Source organism: Manacus candei, unplaced genomic scaffold, assembly GCF_025592945.1.
Source record: "Manacus candei isolate 608988 ecotype Guabito, Panama unplaced genomic scaffold, ASM2559294v1 h1tg000148l, whole genome shotgun sequence".
NCBI lineage: Eukaryota > Metazoa > Chordata > Aves > Passeriformes > Pipridae > Manacus > Manacus candei.
The window spans coordinates 226,932-243,127 of record NW_026138196.1 but is presented as its reverse complement, the minus strand read 5'-3'; the positions used below and the strand labels follow the sequence as shown (position 1 = coordinate 243,127).

Here is a 16,196-nt window from a genome sequence, read left to right as displayed (position 1 = left end):
GTTGAGGTTGCTTGAGAGTTTGAGAGTTGAGCAAGTTGAGGGTTTGTGTTCCAAGGTGCAATACTGAGGAATGGACATGGGAGGAACGAGGTGCCATGGAACCTTCCAGCAGAGCTGCTGGTCTGAGGCAGAGCTTTTTCCCTCTGATGTGGTGCCCGAAAGCTGCAGTGAGATGACAGCACTGAGCAGCCCAAGGGCTTGTCAAGAGAATGGCAAAGGGACAAGGACTAGGTCTGAGACAAGCCCACAACAGAGGGTTCAACTGGGGCAGGGGAGACAAAAGCCAAATAAAACACAGCTACAAAACCCAACAAACCAATCCCCTAATACGTGAGAGTTTAGCTACAGAATTGTTTACAGAATTATGAATGTCTTGGGTTGGAAGGAATTTTAAAGATCATTTAGCTCCAAACCCCTGCCATGGGCAGGGTCACCTTCTACTAGAACATCTTACTCAAAGCCCCACCCAGCCTGGCCTTGAACACTTCCAGGCATGGGGATTAGGGAATTCAGCAGGATCCTCAACCTTGAGAGGGGAGAAATAAAACAAAACATAACTGAAACAAAGCCCAGCTTGTGTTGAGAAGACCCCAACTCTGAAAATCCTGCCTGTCCTGCAGCTTTTTATCCAGGAACCCATGAAATCCCACTTCTTTATCTTGGCAAGAGGAAAGAGTGGAATTAGAGCAAGCCAGCAGGGTTATCAACTCCAACCCAAGCCTGACCTCTGAGAACTATCCAAAATTCAGTATCCACCACCAGTATTTCACTGTTCTTCATGCAGAGACTCTGAAGCCGAGTACAGCTCACTGTGTCTGGGTACTCTGGCTCTTTCATCATAAGGCTTTATCCAAGGAGAAGAACGTTGGTGGATGGGGATTTTGTGTGGTCTGTGCCTAAAACAGATTTATGTTGCACACAACTCAGCCCGGAATCATGGAATCATAGAGTGTCCTGAGTTGGAAGGGACCCACAAGGATCATTGAGTCCAACTCCTGACAGGACAGGACACTCCAAGAATCACCCTATGTGTCTGAGAGCATTGTCAAAACACTCCTTGAGCTCTGTCAGGCTCAGTGCTGTGATCACTCCCCTGGGGAGCCTGTTCAGTGCCCAACCACCCTCTGGGGGAAGAACCCTTTCCTAATATTCAAAAATTCTGGGCAAGAAGAGCTAGGAGGTCATGTAGACACTTGGAAATTTCTCTCCTCGTGGCTTAACCCCATGCTGAAAGCATATTTCATCTCAGGGAAGGTGCTGAAGGTTCATACCAGCTGAGCTTCCTCCCATTTCTCCCGGTTTTCCTCCGATAAAAGATTGCTGAGGATCTGGACAAAGTTCTGGAGAAGGGAGACAAAAGAAGACAAAAGAGGTGGTCAGTCAAACACAGCCTAGGCTGGGAAGGACCCAGTGATGGGGGAGGAACATTTGAGAACCAGCCATGCTCCAAAGGGGTTCTCATGGTGCCATTCCCAAAGGGTCCCACAGCATTTCACAGGTCCCAGGGATGTTAATGACCAACAGGACTTTTTTTCCCAAGGCCTTCACTTTGACTACTGTATTTCCTAAAGGGTTGGATTGGGAATATGTCTTGTATTTATTACTGGTCGATGTCTGTCAGAGACTGGTTAGAAAAAGATGATCTTCCCTCACACAAATTCTTTTCTATCCTATTTTCTACTCTTTCTGTCATTTCCAATATATTCCTTATGATCCTCTTTGACCTGCTACCAGGTAAGAGAAGCAGAGATTGATCCAGAGGGTGCTCTGCATGGCAGGACCTTTGCAGCACACTATGAGAAGGAAGGAAATTTAAGCCTATTGATTTCTTCTCTAGTTTTTACCACTCTTTGCAGGTCCTGCAGGATCAGTTTAATGTTTCAAGCCATGGGGTGATGACCCATCCCAAGGGGGTATCTTGTAGCTGCTCTGTGTGTAGCTGCTGAAAGTAAAACCCTGGGATGAGAAGGTCAGAGGACATTCTCCTGCATCAACATCCAGGTACCCAATGCCACAGGATCATTTTACCTCTAGTCATTAAGACTGAAATCCCTTCCAAATGATATTCTCATATCAATTAGACTCCAACAGTAAAGTGCTGTCAGGTTGAAACAGCTCAGAGTGACTTTGGCTTTCAAATTCTCCAGTTTCTAAGCCAGGGAGAACAACCTTGAAGGGAGAATTTGTTAATACAGGAAGACATTTGGAGAAAAAAATACTCTGGCTTTTCATCAGTATTGCATCAGCTGCAAAGGAGGTGATCAAACCTGAAGCCCTGTGCATGCAAACACACCTCCAGCCAAGCCTTGGCCTCCAGGATGTGCATCCCAGCTCACCTGGACATCTCCAGAGGTGGGGCTGTGATAAGCCCTACGGAAGATCTCTGTCATGTTCCTGAGTACGTCCATGGTGGACAGCAAGTCCCCACTGTAGCTGGTCCCATCCTGGGAGATTTCCACCAGGTTCTGGAGCACATCTGACAGCCCATCTCCCATCAACCCACGCTGAGCCTTGGAAAGATGTTCCCTGGTCTGAGAAACAGAGAAGAGACATGACAAACACTTTAGGGACAGTCGAAGTCAAGTTAATGAGCTCAGTGAAGGAATTGCTGGGGGAAGGTTTTTGACCTTCCTTCTAATTCAGAGTGCAGATGAGCTGAATCTGACAATCTCTGCTGGCCTGGGAGCCTCTGGTTTTCTTAAAATGATAGGACAGAGTGATAGATTCTGAAGTATATTCTAAGTGGTTCTAAAATGATAGAAAACTGAATTTTTTCATTTGCCCACGTAGGAAAGGTTGTGTGGAGGTTCAGAAGAGATTGTCCTACCACAGAGTTTCTTCTGCTCATAACCCAAGCCAGCTAGTAAGAATATTTTTGCCCCCAAACCCTCTTTCCTTATAACTAATTTGGAATTATTTTAGAACAGACTGTAGCTTGTCCTGAACAGGAGAGGGCAGTTCTCCTAAAGAGAAACCACAGGAGATCAGCAGAAATTCATCACAACAATGAATTTAAGATTAACAGAAAATGAGATGCTTATTTATAAATAGAATAGTTATGCAGTCACAGTGATACTTAATGATAATGTGATATGAAAGACCTGGTAGAACCTGGATTCTGCCAAGATATGTTTTAAAACATCCTGAAAGGAACCATCCTTTGTCCGTGGAGTGTCTGTGCATCACAAGATAACCAGACAAAAGCAGTAAAAAAAAATCAAGGCAGACCCAGTATCTCCTTTTCACACGGAAATGTTCCTTTCCTTCTTTTTAGCAACTATAGCCATGTTACAAGAATTTGGGAGGATCTCAAATCTGCTGAGTGAGGAGTTGTTCTGCCTTACCATCATCTGTATGTTCCTGTAATCTATAGAAACACACTTGATGTATGTTGGGGGCTCCCAGTAAGCGATACCTTCCTCATCTAAAATGCATCTTCGGAGGATCAGCCCTGAAAAATGAAAGAAACAAATATGGGAGTGAGGAAAACAGGATGAAAAGCCAAGAGTTCATGGGGGTCGGTCTTTTCTCCCAGGTGGGAAGTGATAGGATGAGAGGACACAGCTTCAAGTTGTACCAGGAGAGGTTTAGATTGGGTATGAGGAAAATTTTCTTCATGGAAAGGGTTTTCAAGTATTGGAACAGGCTGTGCAGAGAAGTATGGGATCATTGTCCCAGGACATGTTCAAAAAACATGTAAATGTGGCACTTGGGGACATGGCTTAGGGGTGGACCTGGCACTGTTGGCTTAAGGGTTGGACTCGATGATCTTAGAGCTCTTTTCCAACCTTAACAATTCCATGGAGGTCACCCAGAACTGATCAGTGCATCCATTCAGGCACAGCTACCAGTACAAAGGACATCAGTGGCACCTGCAGGTGCCTGAACAACCCATGCAAGCATGTAGGAGAGATTATTTTTATTACCTTCTCCTCCTGCATTTTAATATTGCAGGGCAGCAGAAGGAACTGGGCATGAAAACAAAAATTAACAGGCTGGCCATGGCTAGTCAAGGTTTCTTTTTCTCCTGGCCTGGAGGACAACATTCTTCCTGGCTCAGGAAGCCCCACGAGCCTCCCCAGGTGGCTTGTTCTGGTACTTGCAACTAAACCAGGCACAGTGGCTTGTGCTGCCCACACAGTCTGGAGGAGAATAAACACCATCCCTGCGGCAGCTGAAACACTCTGAGAGCTGCTCTCGGTCCTCCCCCAGGCCTTCCCTCAGCTCCAGTCTACAGGGGGGTTTGCAGTGATAATCAGATGCCTTTGTGGAGGAAAAAAATGGACTTATCAGAGAGGAAGAAGGGAAGGGGATCACTTTGCCCAAGCCATCAGGGCGCAGTTTGGAGAGTCTCTGAGGACCAGGTTTGCTGGGTCTGCTTAAGGATTCAGTGACCTTTCTATGGATACAGCCCTTCTAGGACAGAATTTGGGACAACACAACTGTCCCAGGCTGATTCAAACAAGGTTTGCAGGGTTGGTCTGTACCCAACCACCTCCCTCAAGCAAAATAAAACCTTTAAATTCATTATTAACACTGCTGCCCATATTTCTGTTCCTGCCTGGGAGTGAGGAACATCCAGCTGAGGGCAAGTTTCAGCACCACAGTGTCTCCTGGAGCCTTCTCTGCCCTGCTTTCTAGTCCTTAGGGACTAGACATGACACAGAGTCATGGTCACAAGAGATAACACCTGGATGCCCACATCCCATCACTTCACGCCCCCATGATCAGACCATCAACCTGAGCACCTGAATAAATGTTTAGACAGGTGCTGTGTTTTCTAAGCATAAGTGGACCATGAAATTCAGGTTTTCCTGCTTTCGAACACCAGCTTGTTTATGGGCAGTGGAGAGAAATATAACTACCAAGTCTAGAGAACTCTGACAAGGCCCCACCTGCTCTGCAAAGATGTTTGTAGTTAATGGGGAGAACACACCACAGATACTCTTGAGTGCAAGGCTGTCCCAGGACTAGGCAGGAGGTGGATGGAAACCACCTCAAATTGTCCAGTAGGAACCAAGATGTTATTGTTAAACACTGAAGGGCCACAGAAACTCAGAAAGAGTTAATTTAGCCCCAAAAGACAGAAGGAAAGTCCATCTGCTTGTCCTGTCCTCCCACAACCAGGTTCTCTTCATCCAGGAGGCAAAGGATGAGGGATACCCTGAGGATGGACCATGTCCCCATCATGGAGTCACCCTTACCAGTGGCATTGCGGGGACACCGGACAGCGGCAGCATCCCCTGCTGGAGTCTCCTTCCAAACCACAGAGCCAAGGCTTTCCTCATCACAGATTTCATGGGGCTCTGCAAGGAGAGAAAAGATCCATTGGTAAGGCTTCCTCCTCAGCAAGGGCATGGAAAAGGGAACGGAAAGAGGAAACAGGGGAGCAGGGTCTGGAGGGAACAGCACCGTGGTGTGAGCCAGGAGGTCTGGAGCCGAGCTCCCAGCTCTGCAGCTCCTCCTGCATGGCCCTGACAAAGCCATTTAAACCCCCTGGAATTTGCTCTGTCTGTCTGAAAACCGGGTATCCAACCATTCTGAAGATTAGCTCACTAATATCCATGGAACAACCTGGGAAAGTCCACTCACACATTTGCCTTGCCTTGTGGCAGCACTTTGCAAGAAAACTGCTGTTGCAACACTCTACTAAGGAGTTTTATTTCTTAATTTTAATAGCAGATCTTTGTCTTTTCTAGAAAAACTCCACAGCTTCAGACTCTACTTCTTCCATCCTTCAGAGTAGGATGTATCTAAAACAAGGCTTGTGTGCTGGTTTAAAAGTTAACCAGCAGGGGGAATGAACTCAACTCAAAGGAGAGATTATAAGTCAGAATAACAATTTATTAAAATAATACAGTAAGTACAATAATACAAACAAACAATTGGTCTCAACCCACAAAACCCCAAATGTATAACCCAGTGCCCTGGGGCCTGAACAAAGTGGTGTTCCTTGGGCCCTGTTTGAGTCCAAAGTAAAGGGAGAGGGGAAGAACCTGCTGGTGGGAGAGCTGCTGCAGTCTGGCCAGAACTGGTGATCGCAGTCCAGTGGTGGTCTAAGTCTGGTTGAGAGCGATGAGATGCAGCCGTCCTCTGGATCCCACGAGTGGGTTGAAAAATGTTCCAAAACTCCAAGATTATATATCCTCCAGTTCAGGCAGGAATGCTTGGTACTCCCCTCAGGGCGGGGAGTTCACAAAGGGTGTGAGGACAGAAACATCCTTCTATCTCACAGGCCTCTTAACACCTAGTTTATAGCCTGAGGAGTCAGGCTCTATGGGTAGAGGGTGCGAATAGTCTATTGACAACAATAGTCTAGTTTCTGGGAAATGACATGGAAGGCTATAGAATACAGTTTTGGGTTACACCCACCATGATGAACTGATCTCAGCTGTCCTAACTAGGACATTATCCACCCCTTATTCTATGCCATCCATGTCATGCCCAAATTAACCCCCTTTAAAAACTATATCCCTTTAAAACTATATACATCTATCTATCTATCTATCTATATATATATATACAATGAAACATTACAGACCATTCTCACTCAAAATTAGGTCCCCTTGTGGTACACGTGTCTCCCCATCTTTTTGCATTACCCACCACGTGGAACCAGGTCCCTGAGCAAAAACAATCCCTCGGATGGGTTTGCCTTTGCTTGAGGTGGGACTAATCCAAACAGTCTTCCCTAACATTCCTCTCATATGTACCACGGGGACTTTATCTCCATCTACAGTATGCAAAAGTTCTGATTGGGCAGGGCCAGCTCGATTGATGGAACCTCGGGTGTTGACCAACCAGGTGGCCTTTGCTAAATGCAGCTCCCAGTGTTTGAGAGTCTCCCCACACAGTGCCTTCAGAGTGGTTTTCAGCAGTCCGTTGCACCGCTCAACTTTTCCAGCAGCTGGTGCATGGTAGGGGATATGATACACCCACTCAATGCCGTGCTCTTTGGCCCAGGTGTCTACAAGGCCATTCTTGAAATGGGTCCCATTATCAGACTCAATTCTCTCCGGGGTGCCGTGTCGCCACAGGACTTGTTTTTCAAGGCCCAGGATGGTATTCCGGGCAGTGGCATGAGGCACGGGGTATGTCTCCAACCATCCAGTGCTTCCTTCTACCATGGTCAGTACGTAGTGCTTGCCTTGGCGGGTTTTGGGGAGCGTGATGTAGTCAACTTGCCAGGCTTCCCCATACCTGTACTTTGACCACCGTCCACCATACCATAGAGGCTTCACCCGCTTGGCCTGCTTGATGGCAGCACATGTCTCACAGTCATGGATGACCTGTGAGACAATGTCCTTGGTTAAGTCCACCCCTCGGTCACGAGCCCATCTGTATGTTGCATCTCTCCCCTGGTGACCGGAGGCGTCATGGGCCCATCGAGCCAGAAATAATTCTCCTTTGTGCTGCCAATCCAGATCTACCTGAGAGACTTTAATCCTGGCAGCTTGGTCCGCCTGCTCGTTGTTATGATGCTCCTCATTAGCCCGTTTCTTGCCTACATGAGCGTCTACGTGACGGACCTTCACACTCAGCTTCTCTACCCGGCCAGCGATGTCCTGCCACATCTCCGCCGCCCAGATGGGTTTCCCTTGGCGCTGCCAGTTGGCCTTTTTCCATCGCTCCAGCCATCCCCACAGAGCATTGGCCACCATCCATGAGTCAGTGTAGAGATAGAGTCTTGGCCACTTCTCTCGTTCAGCTATATCCAAAGCCAACTGAACGGCTTTAAGCTCTGCAAACTGACTTGACCCACCTTGTCCTTCAGTCGCTTCTGCAACTCGCCGTGTGGGACTCCATACAGCTGCCTTCCATTTTCGGTTTGTCCCTACAATGCGGCAGGAGCCATCCGTGAAGAGCACATATCGCCTTTCATCTGCGGGTAGCTTGTCATATGGTGGGGCCTCCTCAGCCCGTGTCACCTTCTCCTCCTCTTCTTCAGAGGATAGTCCGAAACTCTCACCTTCGGGCCAATTGGTGATAATTTCCAGAATCCCAGGGCGATTAGGATTCCCTATCCGGGTTCGCTGCGTGATCAGAGCGATCCACTTACTCCATGTGGCATCGGTGGCATGATGTGTGGAAGGAACTCTTCCCTTGAACATCCAGCCCAGCACTGGTAGTCGGGGTGCCAGGAGGAGCTGCGCTTCGGTGCCGATTACTTCTGAGGCAGCTCGAACTCCTTCATAGGCAGCCAGGATCTCTTTCTCAGTTGGTGTATAGCTGGCTTCAGATCCTTTGTATCCCCGACTCCAGAATCCCAGCGGTCGTCCTCGGGTCTCCCCAGGCACTTTCTGCCAGAGGCTCCAAGAAGGGCCATTCTCCCCGGCTGTGGTGTAGAGCACGTTCTTCACGTCCCGTCCTGTCCTTACTGGCCCAAGGGCTACCGCATGGGCAATCTCCTGTTTAATTTGTTCAAAGGCTTGTTGTTGTTCGGGGCCCCACTGGAAATCATTTTTCTTCCGTGTCACAAGGTAGAGAGGGCTTACAATCTGACTATACTCGGGGATATGCATCCTCCAAAAGCCCACAGCGCCTAGGAAAGCCTGTGTTTCCTTCTTGCTGGTTGGTGGGGACATGGCTGCTATTTTGTTAATCACCTCCATTGGAATTAGGCGGCGTCCATCTTGCCACTTCACTCCTAGGAACTGAATTTCCTGAGCAGGTCCCTTGACCTTACTCCGTTTAATGGCAAAACCGGCTCTTAGGAGAATCTGGATTATCTTCTCTCCTTTCTCGAAGACTTCGCCCGCTGTGTTCCCCCATACAATGATGTCATCAATGTACTGTAGGTGCTCTGGAGCCTCACCCTTTTCCAGTGCAGTCTGGATCAGTCCGTGGCAAATGCTGGGACTGTGTTTCCACCCCTGAGGCAGTCGATTCCAGGTGTACTGCACACCTCTCCAAGTGAAAGCAAATTGTGGTCTGCACTCCGCTGCCAAAGGAATGGAGAAAAAGGCATTGGCTATGTCAATGGTGGCATACCACTTGGCTTCCTTGGACTCCAACTCGTACTGGAGCTCCAGCATGTCCGGCACAGCAGCACTCAGGGGTGGTGTGACTTCATTGAGCCCACGGTAATCCACCGTCAGCCTCCACTCTCCGCTGGACTTACGCACTGGCCATATAGGGCTATTAAAGGGTGAGCGAGTCTTGCTGACCACCCCCTGGGTCTCCAGTTCACGGATCATTCTATGTATAGGAGTCACAGAGTCTCGGTCGGTGCGGTATTGCCGACGGTGCACTGTTGCTGTGGCTATCGGTACCAATTGTTCTTCAACCTTCAGCAGTCCCACAGCAGAGGGGTCCTCTGAGAGACCAGGCAAGGTGTTCAACTGTCTGATTTCCTCCGTCTCCACAGCAGCTATGCCAAAAGCCCAACGAAGTCCTTTTGGGTCTTTGAAATACCCACTCCTCAGGTAATCTATGCCAAGGATACACGGGGCCTCTGGACCAGTCACGATGGGGTGTCTGTGCCATTCCTTCCCAGTCAGGCTCACTTCAGCTTCCAGTACAGTCAGCTGTTGGGATCCCCCTGTCACCCCAGAAATGGAGATGGATTCTGCCCCTACGTATCTTGATGGCATTAATGTACATTGTGCGCCAGTGTCCACTAAAGCCTTATATCTTTGTGGCTCTGATGTGCCAGGCCACCGAATCCACACAGTCCAATAGACTCGATTGTCCCTCTCCTCTACCTGGCTAGAGGCAGGGCACCCCTAGTCCTGGTCATGGTACTCATTGTGCTCTTCTTGTGGGTATGACCTGGAGGTCCCTTCAAGAGGATCAGACGTATCATCATTCCTGTACCGTCTGGAGTCTTGCCCACGAGAGACTGGAGCAACGTTTACCCTTGAAGAGTTCTTTATGGTATTTGTTCCTCTTTTCAGTTCACGTACCCGGGCTGCTAAGGAAGAGGTGGGTTTCCCATCCCACTTCCTCATATCTTCTCCATGCTCACGGAGGTAAAACCATAGATCGCCACGTGGAGTGTACCTTCTCTCCTTAGCTGGGGGGCGCTGGCTCCTGATAGCAGAGACTCTTGTTTGCCCTGGTGAGATATGGGAAATCCCTTCCTTAATTTCTTCTCTTAGCTTCTGGTGTCCCTCTTCAGTTTTCTCTTCCAGGCTTCGGACGTGTTCAGCCAGTTTGGTTTCCACAGATGAGACGTGGGCTCGTAATGGGGCGGTGACAGTGTCTTCATAAATCCTGAGTTTGCTAACCAATGCTCCCACCTTGTCCTCTCCCTCCCTCCATTGCAGCGTTGCTAAGTAGCGGGAATACATTTCTGGCCCGAGTCGTGCAAACTTTAACCACATTTGGGAGGTGCACTGTACGGCATCTGGACTCTTAGGGAATCTTTCATCCTCTGAAAAGATTATCTCCAGTACAGCTAACTCCCTTAAGCACCGGATACCTTGTTCCATCGTGTTCCACTGTCCTTGCTGTACGTGGAGGTCCTCCTTGCAAAGGTATCTCTCCCTCACACTGGACAACAGTCGCCGCCAGAGGCTGAGAGTTTCCTGCCTCCTTCCAATCCCCTGATCAATGACTACATCTCGAGACAGGGATCCCAGCTGTCTGGCTTCACTCCCATCTAGGATCGTATCGTTAGCTGCGGCATCCCAGATTCGGAGCAGCCAGGTCAGAATGGACTCGTTCGCCTGTCGTGTGAACTCTCTCCGGAGCTCACGTAGCTCACCCAGGGATAGGGACCGAGTGATTATTTCTGGCTCTGTCTCCTCCGGTGGATGTGAAGGTCCCGCCTCTTTGTCATCATTTGCTATGCGAACTGATTTAGTCTTTGATTTCCTTTTCTGGACAGGGGCGACTGCTATTGGTTTTGCTTGTTCTTCTGGCTCCTCGATGGTTTGTGTGGACACGGTGCTGGTTGGTTCATTTCTTTCTCCCTCTGACTCAGCTGTGGTTTGGGTGGACGTGGTGTCTGCGGATTTGCTCCTTCTCTCCTCCCCCTGACAGTGCTGTACAATGTCAAGTAGTGCCCGGTAGGCAGTGGCCAGGGCCCAGCAGGTTGCTGTGAGCTGGCCATCTCTGGAGCTGCCAGAGCATTTTTCCTTCACCAGTCTTATCATGCTAACAGGATCCTGCAGTTGTTCAGGGGTGAATTTCCAGATCATTGGAGGAGAAAACTTTTCCAAATACTGGCTGATGTCCTCCCACTTCCCGTGCCACTCAGCATTATCTGCTCCCAGGGCAGGTGTCCAAACTGCCTCCCTAAAAGGCACTTTTCTGACCCTAAACATGGTGTACACAGTACAGAGCAGACAGAGCAACACTAACAATAACATTATGCTGTCCTTAACATCAAAAGGGAACTCAATATTTTCAAAAACTGTTGTAGCAGGTCTGAAGGGGAAGAAGGAGGTGAGAGGCTGGAAACCATCCACCCCTGTTCCCCCAAAAAGCTGGGTACGATTTTTAATGAGGCCCCAGAAGTAGCAACCCAAACCAGGACAGGCAAACAGGACTGAATACACATTTACCATGAAACTCATTGCTTCTGATGTTAGAATGACATAAACATAATATACTAATAAAACAATTTGGATCCCTCTCCCTGGTCTTAAAGAGAGCATCAAAACAGGCAAATAATAACCCATCTGTGGAAATATGAACAGGCTCAAATACAACATCCATGTGAGTGCATCAGACAACATTGTGATCAGGGAGTTTCTATATTCAAATAGACAAATGCTTAAAATGAAATTGTGATTCTGACTTCTCTCTCTCTGCCCCACGTTGGGCGCCAAAAATGTGCTGGTTTAAAAGTTAACCAGCAGGGGGAATGAACTCAACTCAAAGGAGAGATTATAAGTCAGAATAACAATTTATTAAAATAATACAGTAAGTACAATAATACAAACAAACAATTGGTCTCAACCCACAAAACCCCAAATGTATAACCCAGTGCCCTGGGGCCTGAACAAAGTGGTGTTCCTTGGGCCCTGTTTGAGTCCAAAGTAAAGGGAGAGGGGAAGAACCTGCTGGTGGGAGAGCTGCTGCAGTCTGGCCAGAACTGGTGATCGCAGTCCAGTGGTGGTCTAAGTCTGGTTGAGAGCGATGAGATGCAGCCGTCCTCTGGATCCCATGAGTGGGTTGAAAAATGTTCCAAAACTCCAAGATTATATATCCTCCAGTTCAGGCAGGAATGCTTGGTACTCCCCTCAGGGCGGGGAGTTCACAAAGGGTGTGAGGACAGAAACATCCTTCTATCTCACAGGCCTCTTAACAACTAGTTTATAGCCTGAGGAGTCAGGCTCTATGGGTAGAGGGTGCGAATAGTCTATTGACAACAATAGTCTAGTTTCTGGGAAATGACATGGAAGGCTATAGAATACAGTTTTGGGTTACACCCACCATGATGAACTGATCTCAGCTGTCCTAACTAGGACAGCTTGGCATAAATCAATCAGAGTAAGAATGAAGGAAAGAACAAGTAGGTGAAAGAAAAAAGGATGGACATGTCCCCTGGATGGTCTTCATTCGGGTCCTCTGTCTGCTTCCATCTTGTGTAAGGACACAGGGAGAAGATCTGAGCACCAACAAGCTGGATTTGCATCAGCAGCTCATTTCCAAAAACTGCTGCAAAGTCCAGGAGACTGCAGAAATGTGCTCTGAGACATCACAGCAAAAGCTCTTTGGAAGGAAGTTTTCAGATACTTCTATCTGTGGGTGGAGCTGAGTTGGCCCCAGAGTTGATGTGATCTGGGAGAAGAACATTCACCACAGGAGACCTTTGTGCTGAGAAACTCATTACTTACAGCATGTAAAGCTGAGGGAGCCACAAGGATGGTGTTAAAGCTATTTGTCACTCCTGAGGGTGGGGAGAAGAAAAAACTTGATTTAATAGTTTTTGATTGCATTTTTATTCATTGTGCAAGTAAAAATACTGATAAAAAGGAAGCTGAGTGAGTGCCAATAACTGGTCAGGACTTAATCCACTTCTGCTCTGGGACTACCCAGAGCCCAGCCTGGCTGTGGGGGAGGTTCAAGCCGAAAATTATGGGCACGGCAAGTCCTGCTTCTTTGAAGAACTCCTACAAGACCCAACGAGCTGCCTGAACGTCACTGCTCCTGCAGTCCAGCTCCAGGACTGTGTGGCTCCAGCCCCAGCTGCAGTTCAGAGATGGATTCCTCCCCAGTAGACGCTGGGAATGAATAAGTTACACTCTCTGCTTGGAAACAGATGCTGCATCCCCTGTTTCAAAGTTCCCTTGCGGGTAATCACTGTTGTAATGAAATCCTGGAGGGTAAGAGGGACCCCAGCTGTGCTCTCTGCACACACAGGACTAGTCCCTGTGCAAACAGCTCATGACTTCTGTAGATAGGGCAGAACGTGGGTGGAAAAGAGGCAGTTTTGCTTCCAACCTGAAGGAAAGGGAGATTGAATCACCCAGCCATGACCAGCACATGCTCACCCAGAGAGCCTGTGGCAGAGCAGGGAGCTGAGTTCTAAGCTCCTTTCTTCTGGAGCAGTGCTTTGACCACAGTCACAGATCCTCCCTTCAAAGGAAGGTTTGGGTTGTGGGGCTGGAGCTTCTATCACCACCTTTGGCTACAAAACAGCAGAGCACAGCAGAAAGCAGAGAGGCAGAATGTTCAGATCCATCCTCTCCTTTCTCCTCTGCCGACCTGTCAAACATTCCTGGTCTCCTCACCCCTGCAGTGTCCCTGGGGACCGCTGAGGGATGCTGTGGCTCAGAGATGCTCTTTAAAAATACACTGATTGGTGGTGTCTTGCCAGCGAGTGCAGGAGCAATTCCCAGACCAGGAGAGAATCATTTTATCCTTTCCTCCTTTCTTCCTTTTTTTTTTTTCTTTTTGATGTTGCTTCACAACAAAATCCTTTTTACCAGAGTAACCTATTTGCACTGGGAGATTTTAATAACTAACCCAATTAAGTTCAATTCTTCTGTTCAAATCAAATCATGCCGGCATTTGGTACTTTCTGGAGAACAAATCGAGCGGGTTTATTTTTAGCCTCTGATGTTTCCCCACCTTTTCCTTCCCTTGCAAATTAACAACTGCAGTGAGACCCTTCTGGTTGTGAACCCTTAGCAGGGCCCAGTCCCTGAGATGTGCCTTTTCCTTTTGAGCACTGCACAGGCATCAACGCCTGCAGGAAGAGAAGAAAAGATCGGGCTTGTTCTGTCAGGGCCCCAGCTGGCACACACTGAAGCTGAACTAAATCTGCATCACTCTGTAGACACCACCAGACAACCCTGTGCTAAGTTTTTCTGTGGTGTGGGAGAGCTTTGTGGCAGAGTTGGAAGAGATTCTCACACGCCACTGCTAATTGAGAGGCACAGCTTGTAAGGAGAGGTGATGTCTTTTATTAGAGCAGAGCTGGAGAGAGTGACTGTGCTGTCACAGCCTCTCTCTCTGTTATCTCCGAGCTAAACGTGCTGGAACTTCCATGCTGAAGTTCTTTGGCTTTCATCTCTTTGTCTTCAGCAGTTGGTGAGGGAGTCTGAGGGTCAGCTCGTCCTCCACGTGTCAGATCTGCCCCCAGAAACATCTGCATCAAAACTGCTGCCTCCTGTCTTGTAGGGAGACAGCCCCTTTCACTAGGAATGCCAGGATGCTGCCATGAGAATCTCTCCTGCCTCTCACTGAGCTGCTCTGACAATTAATTACCCTTTCAGTCAAAACTCACGGCCTGTTAGGATCGATGCGATCTGACTGCCAACATCACACAGGCCATTGATTCCCCACCAGCAATTTCACCAGGAGCTTCAATTCAGACTGAGTAAGAAAGTCAAAATGGTGCACAGGCCTTTTTGGGGTCTCTGGATAGTCTGTGAGAGACAGACAGAAACATTCCCAGCTGTGTTTGCTCCTGCTTGGTTTTCACACTCAGCCCCAGGTTTTCCCCTACCCTCTCTTGCCCTTCATTCAGCTTTTGCACTCTGGAGGAGGGGGAGATTGGGAAGGCTCAGACAGATGTGGACAGAGCTGTCTTTTTTTAAATTTCCAGTGGTGTGCAGGTTTCCCAGAGGTAAAGGGTGGGAAACCACTGCAGCATCCTCAGTACTCAACTAATTCATGGACTCGAGACCCGGCTTTCAGTTTTTGCTACCAAACAGTGCCTCTTTTCCTCTTGTAACTTTATGGCAATGAAAAGATGAAAGCCACCCAGGTTGGACTGGTGAGCTGACCAAATACTCACTAAATTGACGTGGTTGCAATGGATGCTGCAGCAACTAAGTCAAGACCTTGGTGTATCTTGTACCTGCGTTTTATATTGGCTCTTACTGGATCCCAACTCCTGTAGCATTCAGCTCTCTGACACGGAAGCCCTTTCCATAATCCAAACTCTCCCTCCCACAAAGCAAACCATGAGGGGTCTGGGGTACCTACCAGGACACTTTCTGTCATTGCACTGCTTATACTCCTCCTTGGGACCCTGGCAAGTCTCTCCACCGAAGAAGGGTCCGTAGCACACACGGTCACGTCTCTGAGTTCCACCCCCACACGTGGCGGTGCAGCTGCCCCACACTCCCCAGGCCTGCCACTTCCCATCCACTGGAGACAAAAAAAACAGGAGAGAAACAGCCTGTTTAGTCCCAAACATAATATGTAACCAAAGGATGAGAGGTCTCAAGGTGAGCAGTGGAATGTAGGGTGAGTAGGGCATGGCTTGGTGGAAAGGGAAGTCTCCTGCCTTGGATCTCTGATTCTCAACAGACATTAAAACACAGTGTGTCCTTTCCCATTGCATCAGCCCTTTCATAGTCAAAAGGTGTTTTTGTGTTCCTCCTCAGTGTCCTCATTCCCTGGAAAAACAGCCCTATCTCTCTCCTCCGGCTCACGTTTGGGGCTGGGCTCATGAACACTCTCCAGGTGGGCAGGGATTCAACCACATCTGCCAAGCAAAGCCCACAGCTGGAACTCAGTTGGGATGTACAATGTATGTGTGAAAATAGACCTTCCCAGAGAAGGTCTGGCTCAGGGATTTAGAGAGACCAGCAGAGCCCTTGGGCAAAAAACCATGAAGAAACATCAAATAAACCTCCCTCCAGCTGTTTCCATTGCACTGATGTTTCATGTGCCTTGGAAAGAGGTTTGGGATGCTGTCTCATTCAGTTGTATCTTCTCCCAACATCTTTATGGATTCAGTGGAAATGTGACTTCTTTTACGTTAACATTGACATTTATCAAAATGCTAC

The 16,196-nt window shown here is 48.3% G+C and overlaps 1 protein-coding gene across 16 annotated transcripts in view; it reads right to left on the bottom strand.

Annotated features, from left to right (window-relative positions):
* Positions 1-16,196, bottom strand: part of ADGRB1 (adhesion G protein-coupled receptor B1) — a 300,832-nt gene that overhangs the window by 137,646 nt on the left and 146,990 nt on the right. For all 16 annotated transcript variants that reach the window (XM_051771931.1, XM_051771936.1, XM_051771932.1 and 13 more), the window contains 5 exons: positions 15,388-15,552; positions 5,205-5,306; positions 3,345-3,451; positions 2,337-2,531; positions 1,272-1,340 (listed from right to left, as the gene is read on the bottom strand). In XM_051771931.1, coding sequence (XP_051627891.1) covers positions 1,272-1,340; positions 2,337-2,531; positions 3,345-3,451; positions 5,205-5,306; positions 15,388-15,552 — 638 coding nt within the window. The remainder of the gene's footprint in view (positions 1-1,271; positions 1,341-2,336; positions 2,532-3,344; positions 3,452-5,204; positions 5,307-15,387; positions 15,553-16,196) is intronic.